The following is a 17,720-nucleotide window of genomic DNA, read 5'->3' as shown; positions in this document are numbered from 1 at the left end:
ACAGGTTCAGTTTCATAATGGCCATTGCAATAATGCAGTCTCAAAGGAATGGCACCCACAAAAGTATATAATTCCACTTCACTGTGAAGCAGTTTTGTTCACAAGTCACAAAGCAAGAAATATATCACAAAAAACACTGACAGAAGCTAAACAACTGTGACATTCCCACAGAATCAAATATGATTAATTGTCTCAACTGCAAGATGGAAACATTTTTTGAATATGTGACCATTACAAAACTCAGTGTTTTAATATCAATAAAGTACAATGGGGGAAAAAAAAAGAAAGCAAAATTCTTTCCCCTTCATTTTTCATGAGGCATTCACATAACAACAATGCAAACTAGGTTTTAGGCACGGGAGAAAATGAAATTAAATTCTTACTTTAGAGGCTCAGGAGGGAGTTTAGTTCCTGAAAGATTAATCTGCATCAATGCAAGTGAGCTGCTGAAAAACTGTTTGAAGGAAGGAGGGACTTCTTTTCCTTTTCTGTAAATAAACAAAGTCATTAAGAAGTAGCATCTAGACACTCCTCATTCAAATAGAGTGAATGAAAGCCAACAGAAATGTAATGATCTTTTACATGTTTAATTTGCTCTACCTTCAGCAGTTCTGTAATCAGTGGTTCTCAATTAGCTTAGAATTATAATGTCATCAAAATGTTGATTCAACAAACATTTCTCAGCACTGCGCTGCTGCACAGAAGACATTACTATCTAATTCTGTTTGGTGAACTACAAAGAATGATCATTTAGGTCTGGTTAATAGCGAACATACTTATATCTCACAAGCAGAAAATCCAACATGACATGACAAAAACCCTGAAATTGCTTTTTCACCACTAGAAATAATGTTCGAGTACCTTAGCATCAATGAAGTATCATCTCTGATATGGACTCACCACCAATTTGAAGAAAATGGAAGCTAATATTTCCTACAATGCATATATTCTAAAAAGTTCAGTCTCAGGTTTTCAAAGGGACTTCCTCGCAGTAGAGGACAAAAAAGGAAAAAAGGCATTTGTAACCATTATTAAATCTTAAAAAATACAAACTTTAAAAATCATATTTGAAGAGCAGTCAAGTTAGTGAGACTTCAAAGTCTGATGCTATGCCTCTTAGAGACAAGATATATATAGACTTTCTGCTGCATCAGAATCACAAAAACACATATAAGACAAGGTAGCTTATTTTATAGATCTTTAGTGAAAAACAGAAAGGGAAGGAATATGTTTTGCTCAGAATAATCAATAGCTATTTCATAGAGCACTAAGACTTCTAAGACTTTATAAAAAAATCTTAGGTTTCTTCTTAAAAAGAAAGCTGCTATATGAGAGGAAGGAATTATAGAACAAAATATTGTAGGAGTTGAGAGTAATGACATTTAAATTGTACCTGTGAGAAAACAGAGTCCTAGAGAGGCTAAGGACAGCTAGATGCTGAAGACATCCACGAAGGAGGGCTCCACACACCTGGTTCAAAATAAGTAAGATTGATTTAACTTTATATTAACCCAGAAAAGTACCTAGGGATAGAAGGTGGGGAATGTTTCCTTGGTATCTGACACTCCACTAAAAAAGTCTTTACCATATCTAGCGCGCACTCCGTGTTGGATAAATCCAGGTGAACAAGGGCATTTGGCTGGGCCAAAAAATTGTACAGGCTCTATAATTAATGGAGAAAAAAAATTACCCAGGTTAATTTTGATATTATGACAACAATTACTGGATCACTACCCCTCATTACATTTTAGGCTTTTACTATAAAATTGCATTACAAGAGTTGTGTCTGAAACTTTTCACCTAATCAATGTTTTATTTTTGAAGGCTATGATTTTTAAAAATAATAGGGGGAAAATGGTGCTCAGACTACATTTACCCAAGATTTCTCTTAACATAAGTCTTGAGTTATTGCAATTAACTTTCACAGCAAATGATAATTAATTTAGTCAGAAATACCTTGCAATGTCACTCAGATTGGCTGTTACATTTCAGAAAGGCTAATTGGTTTGTAAGTTAAAGCCAGACCCTTTAAGCATTAGGGAAGCAACTAATTTGCACCTGAAATCCATGGTTATTTCTTAATATCAGCTGTGCACTATATGTTTAAGGGAGAATACAGAACAGGTAACAAGATTTTTTATATTGATGGCTTAGTACTGTATAGGATATGTCATATAAATGTTAGCACTTCTTACTACGCACTGTTTCATTTTGGGCTCTTTTTAGTCTCAGAGAAAGATAAAAGTATGACCTAATTCACAGAAATGTGGAAAGCTCAACTCCACATGAAATCCAGCCAAACAGTGCACGCTTACCATTTCTAAAATAGATCCATCTTTCTAAAAATTAGGTCATTGAGCCCCAATACCTACAATGTAAGAAAGGTCCCCACTTCAAAAATTTCTGTGCTTTGTTAGGGTTTATTTTAATTGCTAAATAACAGGACTTCCTTACTCCTGTTCCACAGATAAAGAGACCTCAGCATTAATAATCTTTAGCTTTGAACCCTCTCTCTATCTCTCTGACAGGTTAAGAAAAGCCCCACTTTTTGCATTTATGTCTCTTATAATATTGTAGGTAGACCTTATATTTCTTTAAGCACTAGCTACCAAGGTTGTATATTTTATTTTACTTTTTGTTTTTACATTACTTGCTACATTATTCTCTCAAAGAGTAATTCACTGTGTCTTTACTTACATTTAACTATTTGTTTGCTACCTTTAAAACCCTGTTGTCCCACTGAAACTTTCACCTCAAGTCTGAAAAGACTAGTTCTTTGAATATGCTGATGAATCTGAAACAAGTAAGACGTGAAAAAGTCACAAAGTCATGTCTGATTGCACTATAAATTATGAGATTGGGTGACTGTAGTTTTGCATCTTCTAGATGTTCAATACTTAGAATTCAAAGCCTGACAGTTACATGCACACAACTTTTGATGTGAGACAGAAATACAGATGTAACAGTCAAAATGTGAATACATATAAACTGGGAAGTAAGTGGATTTTGTTATGGAGAAAATAGAGCCGCACCTCTGTGGCAATTGATAAAATTAACAAAGAATTCTAAAAATAATTACATTCTTTAAAGAATCATGAGCTTCAACAGCATGTGTCAAGCAGGTGCACAGATTTATTTATACAAACAGGAATACTGAAAACCAGAAATTAAATATTTCCAAGTCAAAAGAAATAATTTGTTTCTAATCTTTCAATGAAAAAATTGTAGTGCATTTATCACTAAAAATAAAGGGGTTTTAAATGTGTTTTGGTCACTTTCAAACAGAACTCAGAGAGCACGATAAGTCCACTGAAACAAGTGGTACCTTTGCAGTTTTCACATTTATCAGTAGAAACCAAAGACTAAAAGCGTAAACTAAATTTATGTGGATTTTTTTTAGTTGTGGGGGGCAATTCTTCACCTATGTACTGAAGAGTAGAGATAAAAATGTTATTTTCTCTTTCCACTAAATCTGTACAGAAATAAAGGCAAAAAAGGATCTAAACAAAAAGCATTTGCCTTTCTCTTAACAATTAATTGAAACATCCATTCATTAGCTCTGAAATGAGAAGAAAGTGCTTACTGAGAGATCATCACCGCGGAGCGCGTTCCCTGAGAGGTCGAGATAGACGAGTGTGTTCGCGATCAGCGAGTTGGCACTCAGTGACTGGGAAAGGCTATTCACCCCTGACAAAAGAAAGGTCAGTATTCAACTTAGTCAACTCTACACAAAACTGGCCCAGACCCTGCAAGTGCACAATTTCAGTGAACACAGACATACAGAAACGTTTAATGACTTCCTATTACCATCACTGTACTACAGAGGAATACAGATCACCAGGCAGATATGAGACTCTTCCCTGCCACAGCATATCCAGTTACAACTGGACTACACTCTCCCAGCTGCCCTGAAGGAGCCACAGTGTGTTTTATGTCCCAGATCCAGGAAAGATGCAATCCCATTTTGAAACAGAATTTAAAAACACAGTTTACTCCATAATGTTGAGCCAGTGTCTTCCTGAAAACAATAATATTTAGATAAAAGTATCTGTGGAAGTAGATGAAAGTATCTGTGGAAGACCAAGTACATTAACAATTATAATTGCCAGAACTTCAAAAGCAACTGATGAGACCTAGAAATGAAAAATATTTCAATTAATGTATTTGCCTGCAATTTCATAAAAATAGTTAATTAAAATATCAAGAGATGCATAAAGACTCTCAGTTCCTGATCAGACAGACACATTTTTCACATTAAAATTAAAAAGCTGACATTGGGAATAAACCAGTCAGAGCTTCCTTCCACGGAAATTTTTCAGCTTTTCCAAATATAAATTAGGACATGGCTATTTCTGACTTCTTCAAATCTAACTTTCACCTAACATTCATCTGAGGGCTCTGCAGCTTATCAAGTTCTCAGTTTATTTAGATAGCTATTGCTGCCTTTCAAGCACTACATGCCTGTGTTTCTTACATGCTAAGCATCACTGTGCCCTTTAGTTGATGCAGTAGTTTTTTTGCAAGTGCCCAGCCAAAGCTATAAAGCAGGTAGGTGATCTACTACACATTATTCAGCCATTTCTCAAAGCTACTGGTCAGTGAAAGTGGACTGGCATTCAATGGATGGAACATTTCCAGTCTTCAATTAAAAACTATTATGAAACATGATTATCAGTGAGGATGTGGAGGAAGCAGCTAGGAAGCTACTAGAGACCAAAATACCTCTGTCAGCGCCTTAGTTTTCCAAGCTTTCAAATATTTAGAAAGTCTCCCATGTTAGCAGTATGGCTCCTGGTTTCAGGAGGCTTTTGATACTGAAAGGAATCAAAGCACAGGAACACCTTTGTCAAATCTTAAATCTTTTCTGCTCAACGTCATTTTTCTTTTATGTTCACATTGTGTTGTTGAATCTACACCCTATTGCTAAAGGTAAATTGCAAACTGATACTTTTTGAAACTTCAAAAGAACTAAAAGCTCTATTTAACCACTAGAGCTTAGAGCTCTGAATTCACTTTAGTGAGTTTTCTCATCAACATTTATAAGCAAATGCAATTTTGTCCTGTTTGCAGGACAGTACTTAGCTGTTGGCTGGGGTTACAGCCATGGTTAAGCCATCAGCAATTCAGCACGTACTATCAAGAACATGGGAATTCAGCAGTAGTGTCCGAGTTTGGAGGAGAAGAGCTATCAAACAATTCTTAATGTTGCTGTCTGTTTCGTGCTTAAAAAAGGCCAACTGCTCAAAATCAGCCACATCAGTGAAGGCAAACAGTGAGAATGAGGGATTTTTTTAATTAGCCCCTGGCTTGGGCTCAGAAAAGTAAGCCCTATTTTTGAATGAGTACACTAGAATTTTCCATTTAACTAGAATCTTCAAATCAATAAATTTATGTTTGAACTTCACCCTACCTCATGCTATACTCTAACAGTAATCTCACTTTCATTTGCAGACAATCTTTTATGCTCTTTTACCACTCTCAGGAGGCTCCCAGTGTTAATAGCTCTCAGGAACTTTGAGATACAATATTTGAAGAAAGATCAGCTGGGAAGTTACCACCTGAACTTCACTTGTCAATCTTAGAAACTTATCTCAAATAGAAAGCACTTTTAAAATAAGGTCAAAACCAGCGAGGGTTTGTACAGAATTTCTGAAAAGTTCAAAATAAAAAAAATGAAAACAAAAAGAAAGGCTGGGAGGGAAAAAAAATCCATGCACTTTGAAGTCTATTGAATCCAAGGTTTCCATTAGACTTTCCCCACCGAAAGTATTACAAGTTCAAAAATAGCCTCACAAGTTAAAACAAAATCAGTACTGTCTTCCTAAATTAAAGAAAATCTGACTAAGACAGCTTTGCAGACAACCTGAGTTGCTTCAGGTCCCAAGGGTTGTAAGAACTCTCAATTTAAAATATCACATAGACTTTTTTGAGGAATACTGAGGAGCTGCCATAGGACAACATTCATGTTGAGATGTTACTCTCTGGAGGTCATTCATGTGACATCAGTATTATACTGGAAAATATTTTCAGCTTTTGCTTAAAGATCATCTTTAAAAAGCCTGTTAAAAACCTTCCAAATTCTTTCCATAACCTCAGAATTCACCTTCACTGACAGGGACGTGTGGATAAACTTCATCAAGCTGGCATTTATTCTTTACAAAGATAGAAGTATAGCTAGAGTGCTCCCTTGACTCAACTGTCACAAGGCATCGGATCACGTGAAGAAAAGCACAGGATGAAGAAACATATTGAAGTGCATGAATTTCTGTCAAATTCACAAATATCTCATTTCAAGAGTATATGTATGGTTAGTCAAGATTCTTAAGCAACTGCTTGTCACCAAAAATTGAGTTAACAGTGGAAAACAACAACCCCAGAGTTTAATGAAGTCTTTTTAGTGAAAATCATGATTGACTAAATTCAGCTTAGGGTTTACTATTTACCTAAGCATAACAAGAGCTATAGGCACTCATATTAAAACAACAAAAGTCCTTTACCCTACCCATATTCCTCCAGGTCAATCCTTGAAGCTGAGAACACAGAATCTGCACTTTACAGAGCAATAATTAAGAGGATAAAAAGGCATGGTTTTTATCTGCTATCAACTAATGTCCTTCATTAATTAGACACCGTAACTCACTCATCTTTTCCAGGTCATCAACATCTACAAAAAAGCAACAATTATGTCAGTATGTTTTTTCTATTTTTAACATTCACTGTCTATATAGGAGACCCTGGGTTTGTGAAGTCTGTTTGAGAGGTCACTGCTTCTACTACTTGTAAAACAGAAATGCAGAAAATCCTGAAAAATTCTGACTTGTGTTCTAGTACTGTTATTGCTTTTAAAATATACATATATTTCAATTGTAATATCAAATCAGAAATTTGTAAATTATAAAACAAGTAAGTCTTTAGTCAGAGAAAGCCACTTAACAGCTACTGTCAAAATGCTTAGTTTCATAAAATAACTGTGTGCAAAACATTTTTGTTTCAGTCATTTTTTGGAAGCATATATGAAACATATAGTTTATGCCAATTCTAATTTCAGTCTTTCTTTACAATACAGGTTCAAGCCCAACACTTATAGAAGTCACTAAGAGTTTATCAAAGTGCTGAAGGGGATATGGAACCCAGCCCACAGTTCAGCAACCCCAGACTGCAAAAAAGCAGCTGTGCTGTTGAGAAAATACATGTAAATAATTTACAGAATTAATTAGTTTATAATCTGGCAGGAAAAAGTATGTAAGTCTGCAAGTTTTAGAAGAGAAAAAGAGGTATAGTTATAAAACATACCTTTAGGTGACAAGGAGGTTTTAGATAAATTTAAATGCTTCAGTCCCTTTGGAAGTTTGGCGAACTGGATGCTCAAAGATGACACACCTGTTGGGGGAGCAAAGACAAAAGATATTTTCAGGTTAACTGTGTGATCTCATGTTTTCCAAGCAAATCACAGAAGGGGCAAACTGCACTGGTGAAAACAACAGCAAGGAACTGCACTTACTGTGCAGGAGGGTCCTGTGTTTTTATGACCATAAACCTTTGAAATGACTGATGTAATCAAGATCCCTTCTTTGCTCACATAGAGTGTTTTGCTGTTAATGATCAGTAAACCTCCTTAGTTAGTTTAAAAACTATATAATACACACCTACTTTTGAGAAGGAGTCAAAGGGAAGCTTTACACATCAAATAGTGAGCACTTGGAAAATCTGGAAGCTTAATGGTTCAGAAAAAACCACATAAATCTAAAAATTCAACCACAAAATAAAACCCAACAGTGGTACTTTACATGAAACTTCAAATTATTTTTATTTTCTTTTAAAAGGAGGGGCTACCAAGGCAAGAAAGACACCCACATAAGCTAACACTGCTCTCTTTTTCTGAGGTAAACTCTAGAAGCCTGAAACTTCCACCAAGTTGTAATGGCGACTTATCTCCCTTACAGTAGCCTACAGGTTTCCAAGCCTGTGTCCTGGCTGGTAATGCTACAACTGCTTGCAATTCTAAACAGAAAAAACCTATTAAGATGCTGACTTAGACTGGACTACCTCAGCACTAATCCAACAAAAGAAAAACCTAAAACAAAAGTACTTTTCATTAAAGCCTTTACTCAGTGTATCCCAGTTCCCCACTCCATAAATTGAATCCCCCATTTAAGCAAAGGATTGAAATTTGATTCAGAGGGTACATTCTAAATAATAGTTTAACCAATCCATGCAATATTTATTAGAAGAAAACATTAACATAGAAACTCAAGGCTTGACCTGAGGTGTGAAATACAGTCCTCTACAGCAACTTACTTGAGAAAAGGGCAAAAAGAAAGGGGGTAAAGCCTTTTACTTGATTCAAAACACAGTAAATAAAAAAGCTGACACCCTTCTCTACATATCCAGACATGAAACAGTCTGCTAGCAGGTCACATATATATATATGTGTGTGTGTGTGTATATTTATATATATATATATATGTGTGTGTGTGTGTGTTTACTCTGTTTTTATTATGTTTTACTTACCATTCAGAATGAAAGATAGAGATATCTTGCAGATACTGCAGTAGGTTTGTTGGGGTTTTTTAAATGCTTTCTGTAAAAGCATGTTCTGTATGCTGATGGTAGGTGCAACACCCATGTAGCTCAAGACAACATACAGTTTTTCATTTATATTGCCAAAATTTTAGACCCATGATACCTTGGCATCATTTGTTGTAAAGCACAATGGTAGCCAAATGTCTTCAGTTTTCAGCAGGAATTAATCAAATCATATTAATAGGATTTTCTTTCATAGCTCTCTTATAAAAAAATAAGTTTTTATCTACTCAAGCAGGAGGCTCAATTTATCTCACGTTGACCTCAGAATTTATATTCTGTAGCTGACTGTCCACATGTGTTAGGTTGGTTTAGTCACAATATATACTTTCAAAATCAAGTTAGAGTTACGCTGGCAAAAGAAGAAAAAAATAAGTACAAGGATATCACAAATGTAATTTTTGCTGTTTGGCATTCTGAGTAAGACATGCAGCAAATAATTTTACCTCTCCATCTTCGTATTTAGCTCACAATCTGCAGATTAGTTATCGTTCTAGCCAAGCTGAACAATTTTAAAATCTTACTAGCACTGGGAGTTAAGGATCCGCCCAGTGACAAGATACAGGAATCAGTTCCAGAAAAGAAAAAGTGCTTCTGGTCACTTAGGCCCTTGAATGCACTTTAGCCACCCATTTCTGCTAATGTTGTAATAGAGATGAGAGTTCTAACAGCAGAAGTACAGTTAACTGCATCCAGGCGCACAGTTTCAAATTTGAGTAATTCTAGGCTTGAGAATGTTTGTTTCGCATTATTTTTAACAAAATATGAGATTAAATTCAGATTATAGTAGAGCCAAAAGTAAAACTCCCTTCACTTTAGCATGGCTACACTTTTAAAGACAAGATTGATAATAAACTTTACTGGCATTATTCTCAAAAATATTGACAGTACCACAGAGGAAAGCCAAGCACAAGTTAAGAGACTGGTTTCAGTAAAAATCACTGCATATAAACACTGCTTTGGATTTGAATTGAAGCCAGACCCTATGCCTTAGTTAGAACTAACACACTTCCCATGGTATCAGAATACAGACAGTTGTATTAATATAATGGAATGCCTTTACTTATTGGTACTGAACAATATATAATAGCTTAGGATACGTTTTTGTTCAAAGAATGTACAATATGTTCTTCTCAAGAAAACATACAACTTTGTGTTATTTCCCTTATAACAGCAAAATAATCTGTTTGAATTTGCAGTTCCTGCAGGTGATTTTTCAAAAGGTATTTTCTGAAATTCGTATGTTTATATGAATCTCCACTATGCCAGCTTTTATTTGTGAAAGCCTTGCTGCTACACCAGTTTAATAAAAGTCAAATCTACCTTATACTCAGTGAATATCAGATCACAGTACATTTACATTTTTTTATAAATTGAAAAGTTGCGATATTTGCACATTGCAATTATCATTAACTCCTCTTTAAGTGTTTTAATTCTCTAAGAAAAAGGTCAAATCTTAATTGTATATTTGATAGGAGATGATGAGAAAATGAAAGAACCCTGCTAATTTCTCCAAGTTATAGCTTCTGCATTTCATTTGTATCTTCTATGTGGATACTGAATGGTTTGAATCTACAGGTTTGTTGCAAAGAAAGCACACCTGTAGGTATGTTTTAAAAAAAGGAAAAAAAATCACCTGCATTGTAGAGTATCTAGTCAGGGTTCAGTCAATTGTTTTGCTTTCAAGATAAAAATGAGTTCCTTTGAAAAAAACCTTCGAAATAACACAATCTAGTTACACTTCTTCAAAAGCAGAATCAACAATGTATCAGTCTTTTTTTCAGCTTACTACAGAAATTTTTGTAGAATGTAGTAAGGCCTACAGCACATTGTAATAATAACATTCTTCAGCAAAGCACTGGTTTTCATGTGATATGGATTCTTAACGAGGACAAGCAGTAATCAGCAGGCAAGAGGAGTTAAAGTAATTCATATGAATAATTTCAAATAAAAAAAGTACTCAGAATAGGTTAAAAACAAAACTATTGTCATACTTGTTGTCTTACAAGATGTCAGAAAGAAAAGAGATACAGAAGAGGAAAGGGAAAAAAAAAAAATAATCTACTTTTCTTCCTCACTGAACCAGCAAGAAAGGAGAGACACCTTCCAAATTCTGTGTTAACAACATTCCAAGTCCATCAGGTTGTACTCAAAATGAACTGCTTTTCCATTTTGAATCATGAAAGCAAAGAGAATGGAAAACTTCCCCAAACCAAAATAACTAAAACAAGAAAAGGTTCACTGAGCAGAATTCTTATTTTTCTTCTAGCCTTACAGGAGCGCAAGATAGTCTAATCCCAGAACACTGTGTGCTTGGAATGCATCAAGTGAAGCAAATGAAAATCTCACATGGGCAGTGCTGAAGGGTCAGCTCCAGACTGAAAGAATGTAACCTTATTTTAAAAATAAATGCCTCTTGGGTGAAAAGAGAATAGACAAAGGAGGGGAATGACTTGATATGTACTGAAATCATGCCTAGCAGTGCCTGGTCTGAGAAAAGTTGAGCTGTTAAACTTGATTTTCCATCTTGTGGAGTTAACAACACTTTGCTACATGAGAATGCCAGTTATGCCAGTATTATTGAACATCACCAAAAGCTTGCAACAGGACAGGTTAGCAACCAGATGAAGGAAAGGAATAGTTTCCATATTGAAAATAAACACAAAATTATGGCTGAAATAAAAACACAAAACCATCAGGAAAATATAATCCAAGTAACGAAGTTGCCTTGTGCTTCATCTTTCAACTGATTACACTGCCTTTAAAAATGCACAGCACTTTTCTTTTTTCATTCTGTTCCTAAACAGTCATTGTGTTCTATCTTCCTTTAAAAGAAATCTATATGAAAATGTAATGAAATCTAATAAAATCCAGAATTGGTTTAAGACATTTAAATATTTATCAACACACTAATGGATATGTATAAATCAAAACCAATAGTGATTCCCAGTCATTTGTGAAAAACAGATATTTACAGTAGCATTACGCACAGAACAATACCCCATTATTCAGGCAAAGCTGAATAGAGCAGCAATAATCCTCCTATTACCTTTGTAGAAAGAGAAAAACATAATGTTACAATACCTCTATCTTCAAGTGGATTGCTAGCAAGGTTGATCGTGTGGAGTCCTGAGTTGGGATTATGGGCTAGGGCACTGGCTAGTTTCTGTGCAAAATCTCTGCAAGAAAAGAAAAGAGAAGGAGAAGGAATCTGGTTATCTCCTCTATCAACAGCACATTCAAAGGTTTAAAAGTTTCAAGGGATTACTAGCCACAAGTGGCTAGCACTGCAGAGCACTAAGTGATTCCTCACAGTTTTAAACAATGCTTATTTGGCTAATTTGCTATCTTTCACAGAAGGTTACTTCATTATTTATTTTGTGACCTAAGAGACAGAAGAGCACTCAAGCAAAGCCCAAAATGTTTTTGACAGAGATCTGAAGGTATAAAAATAGGAGTTGCACAGAATAACTTGAGCATATCTTCCATCTCCTCAGTGCCACATGAGTGGCACGTATACACTAACTTGCATACCATTACCTCCTTCACTCACAAGCCAACCCCCTCACTTGAAGCAGCTCTCTACCAACAGTGCAGAGACACTCAAACTGATGAGCTTTGCAGCATATCCAGAGGGTCAAAAAACCAGGAGTATTTCTAGCCTTATAAAACAGCAGGAATAGCTCTCTCAAAGAACAAAAGAACACCAGCACATTGATGAACCTGTCTTCGCTTACTTCTTTTTACAGTGAGAAGCATCAAAGTACATAACTGGTTGACCACAGTCCCAGGAATGGATCCTGAGAGAGATGACAGTATATCAGTTCTATAGTGCCCACAACAGCCAGGCCTGGTAGCATAGACAGCTTTAAAGTAATCTTAACCAACCATGGTAGGTAGCTGTAGCAGCGTGACCTCTATTCCAAATTCACTTGAGAGGCCCTGTTTGAAAGCTTTTTGCTGCAGCTGGACTACCACCACCCACAGCAGTAAGTTCAAAGCTAGTTTGGGTTTTCCTGCATGACCACACTGTCAGACCCTGGTGGAGACACATTCCTTGCATTAAATCAGAAGGGTGTTGTCTTATCAGCTCTAAGCCAAGTCCTCAAACCTGTTCTCACACCTACTGGGAAGCTATCATGTAATAAGGGACTAGACCTATTGTGTGCTTGTGATAAACTGAGACTGTGATTTCAGTATTTTTACTTCACCTAAGTTAGACACCAAAGTAGAAATCAAAAATATGCCTTGAGCTTCCCTCTCTCTCTCTGCCTTGAAGTACCTCATCTTCCTTTCTGTAGCCCAGTAGTGGAGAGCTACCAGAGTGCTAAACAACACTGCCCTCTTTCCTCAGGGCAGATCCTGCCTACCATCAGACTAGTAGATGAATCTCTGTGCTGAGAACCACAGTGGAGGTAGCATCCTCTTCTGGTATCCGGAAAACAGTGGAGACTGAACAGCAATAGCCTCAACAGCTTTTAGTTATCTGTGGTTGCCAAGTGTACTGGAGTACAGAAATGTTCCAGGCAAGTTTAGTTTCCCTTTGAAACACCATGTCCTTAAACAAGACATCTGGAGCTAGAACTGCTCCAGCACTGCAGATGCATAATGATCGGTTGCCTTTAGGAAAAGCATATTCTTTTCCTAAAATGCAAGGAGCATGTGAATACAAAAAGACATTCTGGGCTTGAAACTCTGCCACCTGACAGGCCTCAGGGTCTCCTGCTTTACTATCACCTGCTGCTGCAGAAAACTACATGTCTCCTGTAGGTCCTCAGTTACACTTGCCAACACTCTGTGGAAATCCTCCAGCATTTCAAATGGCGCTAGATGCCTGTGCTTAGGCAACTGAATCAAACTCCTTATGTTCAGCCAAGAAAAATGAGATTTTGAGTTAAAAAAACCAACAAACGCTCCTTTCTTCCTGAGGAGTTTTCTCCTCTTCCTTTAACCCTAACAGATTCTTGTCATTACAGAACTCTGTCCCTACCTTCAGTCTTGTTTACAAACTCTGCTCCAGCTTTTGCCACCAATACAGACAGGATTATCAGAACTTTTTGAACAACTGGAGTGTGTGTGAACTACTTAGGAAAGGCACAGTAAACCAACTGCCACCAGAAAGCACTAGTTTATCACCATTTGACTAATGGGGCTCCAAGGCTCATTCTGGAAAAAATTAATACAACTTCCCCACTCCCTGTTGCAACCTCTACCATAAATGGAGGCACCGGGGCTCTGCTTACTGGGGAACATCCCTTCCCCTCCTTTGTCCACTCCTCATTTCAAGTCATAAAATTTATTATTTCTTTTGGCTGCACACTTCATGAACAGAGTATGCAATGTAACTCTGAAACTTTCTATAAAGCAACAAACTTGCTTTGTACGTATTGCACAGCCATGCTTGCTTGAAATGAGCACATTCAGGCTTGAAGGTAAAGCTCTAAAAAGATTCAGTTTAACTATACATATGGCAGAGGAAGGATATTTCATCAAGGGTAAGAACACTACCAATCTGGAAATCTCAGACAAACAAAACAATTCCTTGAGATCTGTCTAGACAACATCCCTGCAACAGAAAAAAGAGGACATGTGTGGGAGGAAAGAACACTGTTAGGTCTAAGGACATTCAGGGTCTATCAAGAAGCGGAAGATAAGACTCAACATCACTGTCAAAGGCCCTTTGGGTACCAGCAACAGGCATCTCTGTTGTTACCCATGTCGTAGCTGGCCACCCTTTTTGGAAAAGGGCTGCAGAGGACGGTGTGAAAGGAGGTAGGGACATTCTGCCTGCCAGCTTTCAGAGAGTATGTAAACGTAAGGAATAGATTGCTTATGCCAGCTCCTGCAAACAGGCCTTTGCAGACTGAAAAGTCTGTCTTGCAGTTTCATGGAAATGAATATTCTGGTTCATAGAATCATAGAATCAGCTGGGTTGGAAAGGACCTCTGAGATCATCAAGTCCAACCCTTGATCCACTACCACTATGATTACTAGACCATGGCACTAAGTGCCACATCCAGTCTCATCTTAAAAACCTCCAGGGACGGAGAATCCACCACTTCCCTGGGCAGCCCATTCCAATGGCTGATTACCCTCTCTGTAAAGAATTTCTTCCTAATATCCAACCTAAACCTCCCTGGGCAGAGCTTAACACCATGTCCTCTTGTCTTACTGATAGTTGCCTGGGAGTAGAGACCGACCCCCACCTGGCTACAACCTCCTTTCAGGTAGTTGTAGAGGGTGATGAGGTCTCCCCCGAGCCTCCTCTTCTCCAGGTTGAATAACCCCAGCTCCCTCAGCCTCTCCTCATAGGACTTGTGTTCGAGTCCCTTCACCAGCCTTGTTGCTCTTCTCTGGACCTGCTCCAGCACCTCAATGACCTTCCTGAAATGAGAGGCCCAGAACTGGACAGAGTACTCGAGGTGTGGCCTCACTAGTGCTGAGTACAGGGGATTATGGTTATCGCATATTGTTCCATTTCTCTAAAATACCTCACAGATATAACTCTCTTTTTAAGCTCATTTGTTCGCGTCATCCTGAATGATCCTCTTCTCCCTGAAATCTGGACATCACTTATCTCAGTTAAAACACTTACCAAAACATTAGTGTTTACTATATTCATTGAAACCTTCCAATGTAATCTAAACTGCACCCTCTATATCTGGTTAAAGAAATAGCAATGGGGATAAAATTTCTGAGAGCATCTAAACTGGCACAAATCTTATCAAACAGGGGCTTTCACTTGACATCCTGTTTTCCCCAACAGGAAGTTCACACTTCCCTAGTCCCAAGTCCTTATTACTGCTACTGCACAATAGTTTGCTGTCTCATCACTTGAGAGGATGACAAGTGTTTATGAGGCTGTGGCCCAAACCAAATCACAGAAATGAGTGGCTGGAGGTAGAAAAGAATGGAATCATCTTAAACTGACTCTGCTGCAGGAAGAAATTTGCTCTTGCAGCTGCTCGGGTTATTTCTTACAGCATTATTCTTGGTAGCTCTTTCTTAACCCTGGTTTGGCATTCTGTCACAGCTCATTAAAAATGATTGGTCTGTAAACTATGTGAAGGAAGATGCCCAGTAACAACAGGATCTCCTTCCAGCAAGCAGATATGACAAATGGCAAAACCGACAAATGCATCCTTGACAAACACAGACAATGTTGATCAGAACAGATACACAAGGCACAATGCCAAACACTCTGCATGTAGATGGAGACATGAAAACCAAAGTCACACATTTATTATCTGTCAAGTCCTGTTAAAACTGAAATCAGTTAATCCAACAGTGAAAAGTTCTGGTAGGCAACATGTAAAGGTATTCAATGTATCCTTTAACATTAATGATTATCACCGGATTTTGTGGCACATATTGAAAGAAAAACAAGATTAAAATCACGGGCTTATGTCTGAATTACAGCTATTAAAGGTAGCGCACTATTGATCAGAAAGTTTGGGTGCAATTCCAAACTCGACCTCAGATTTCCATGTCACGTAGACAATTTTCTTGTAAAGGTATTTCAGTGCAAAGTCCATTTTAGAAAGGAGAAAAAAACCCAAACAATGGAAGAGGAGACAGTGTAAGGCACGCCAAATATATTTCCTGTGCTTGTTTCCCTTTATTTGTAATTCAATATAGTGTACTGCTTCTCCCATCTTTCCTCTTTTTTTACTAACATAAAGATTCATTAGTTCTAGACTTAATCTTGTCTACATTTTCTTGGACACTACCCTAACACTAAGACAAGCTATGAATACTTCCAACTGTGCTAGTTTGTAACTTCAACTTTGCTTCTATTTCCTGCGAAAGAGAAAGAAGCAAATACATAGTAACTACAACTTACTGTATTTAAAACATATGCAATTTATGTATGGCTTACTTCTATGTATCTTCTTTTAAGCCTATGGCAAGCCATTAAACTTAATTATCTACTTTTTTTGAAAAGGTTGCTAATGCAGAAGTCCTGTTATATTTGAGCAGATCACAATCCACACTAAGATAACACCAGCTCATTTGAGAATGAAACAATAATGTGTTATGCAGGATAGAACAATGCATTTTTTTAACAAAACTTAAACCATTGTTTTTTAAATGACAAAAAAGTGTTCATACTCCTATCAGCAGCCATATTTGGAGAGGAATAGCGGAAACTGTTTTAGGGTTTATGCTCTCATTCAATCATTTTGCTCCACTTAACCCAACTCACCAGACAGAATCTTAAAAACATCACTTTAAAGGGATTTCTTGGACATGAGAAACCTTTGGAAAACCCGATAAAAAGCCTGTGACTACAGGCTCCTCAGAACAAGACAGACACTGAGTACAAGCTTTTTTAATGCTTATTCTGGCTAACACACATCACACATCCCTTTTACTGGGAGTAAACAGTAACTAAAGCAACATTTCAAAGGAATTACTTACGTTCTAAGCCCGGCATTCTCTAATATCAGTTCTTCCAATCGATTGGACCTACTCACCACTCGCAGTATCTGCTCACAGACATCAGTGGACTGCCACAGAAAAGACAGAACAGTGTTAAAGAACACAAACACAGAACAGACAGTTATTGAGTTAAGGTGTACATCATTACAGGATCCAGGCCACAACCATCTTCTTGTCATACATAAATAGTAAGTAAAAATATCAGAAACAACTAAGAGAGTCAGGTGGCAACAGAGGACTTCTGGAAAGACTCAGAGAAGCAAGAAGCAGACTAAAAGCAAGTAATTAATGAATCAGGCCACCTAACCATAAGGGGTAGAATTTTTATGATGATGGTAAAAACCCCTAAATCCTGTGATTCAGAAGAAACGCTGATTTAATTTTTAAAGAAATCTTGTTCATAGGCATGGTAATCCTTCAGAAGAAAGTGGCAACCAGTGCAAAGGAGAATAAAGCCCGACCAGGAATGAAAACAAAACACAAAAAAAGATTAAAAAAGGCAGACAAAAAAAAAAAAAAAAAAAAAAAAAGGCAAACCAAAAACCTCAGGAGCAAAGGTACCCCAGCTATAGATCCTCCAAAGACTGCCAGGGACTAGTGTTTAAGGGCCAGTGCATTTCAGTATTAATTATTCGAACCTTTGCAGAAGCAAATCTCATCTCATGATCTTACTGTTGTTGGATTCTAGAATGTGC

The 17,720-nt window shown here is 37.1% G+C and overlaps 1 protein-coding gene across 6 annotated transcripts in view; it reads right to left on the bottom strand.

Annotated features, from left to right (window-relative positions):
• Nucleotides 1-17,720, bottom strand: part of CARMIL1 (capping protein regulator and myosin 1 linker 1) — a 193,694-nt gene that overhangs the window by 79,561 nt on the left and 96,413 nt on the right. For all 6 annotated transcript variants that reach the window (XM_027643918.1, XM_027643919.1, XM_027643922.1 and 3 more), the window contains exons 10-16: nt 17,005-17,093; nt 11,668-11,762; nt 7,294-7,380; nt 3,584-3,687; nt 1,586-1,663; nt 1,394-1,470; nt 384-488 (exon numbers count right to left, since the gene is read on the bottom strand). In XM_027643918.1, the coding sequence (XP_027499719.1) occupies nt 384-488; nt 1,394-1,470; nt 1,586-1,663; nt 3,584-3,687; nt 7,294-7,380; nt 11,668-11,762; nt 17,005-17,093 (635 nt within the window). The remainder of the gene's footprint in view (nt 1-383; nt 489-1,393; nt 1,471-1,585; nt 1,664-3,583; nt 3,688-7,293; nt 7,381-11,667; nt 11,763-17,004; nt 17,094-17,720) is intronic.

This window comes from Corapipo altera, unplaced genomic scaffold (genome assembly GCF_003945725.1).
Source record: "Corapipo altera isolate COAL_440 unplaced genomic scaffold, ASM394572v1 24b, whole genome shotgun sequence".
NCBI lineage: Eukaryota > Metazoa > Chordata > Aves > Passeriformes > Pipridae > Corapipo > Corapipo altera.
Note: the sequence above shows the minus strand (reverse complement) of the source record. Positions and strands in the feature narration are given on the sequence as shown.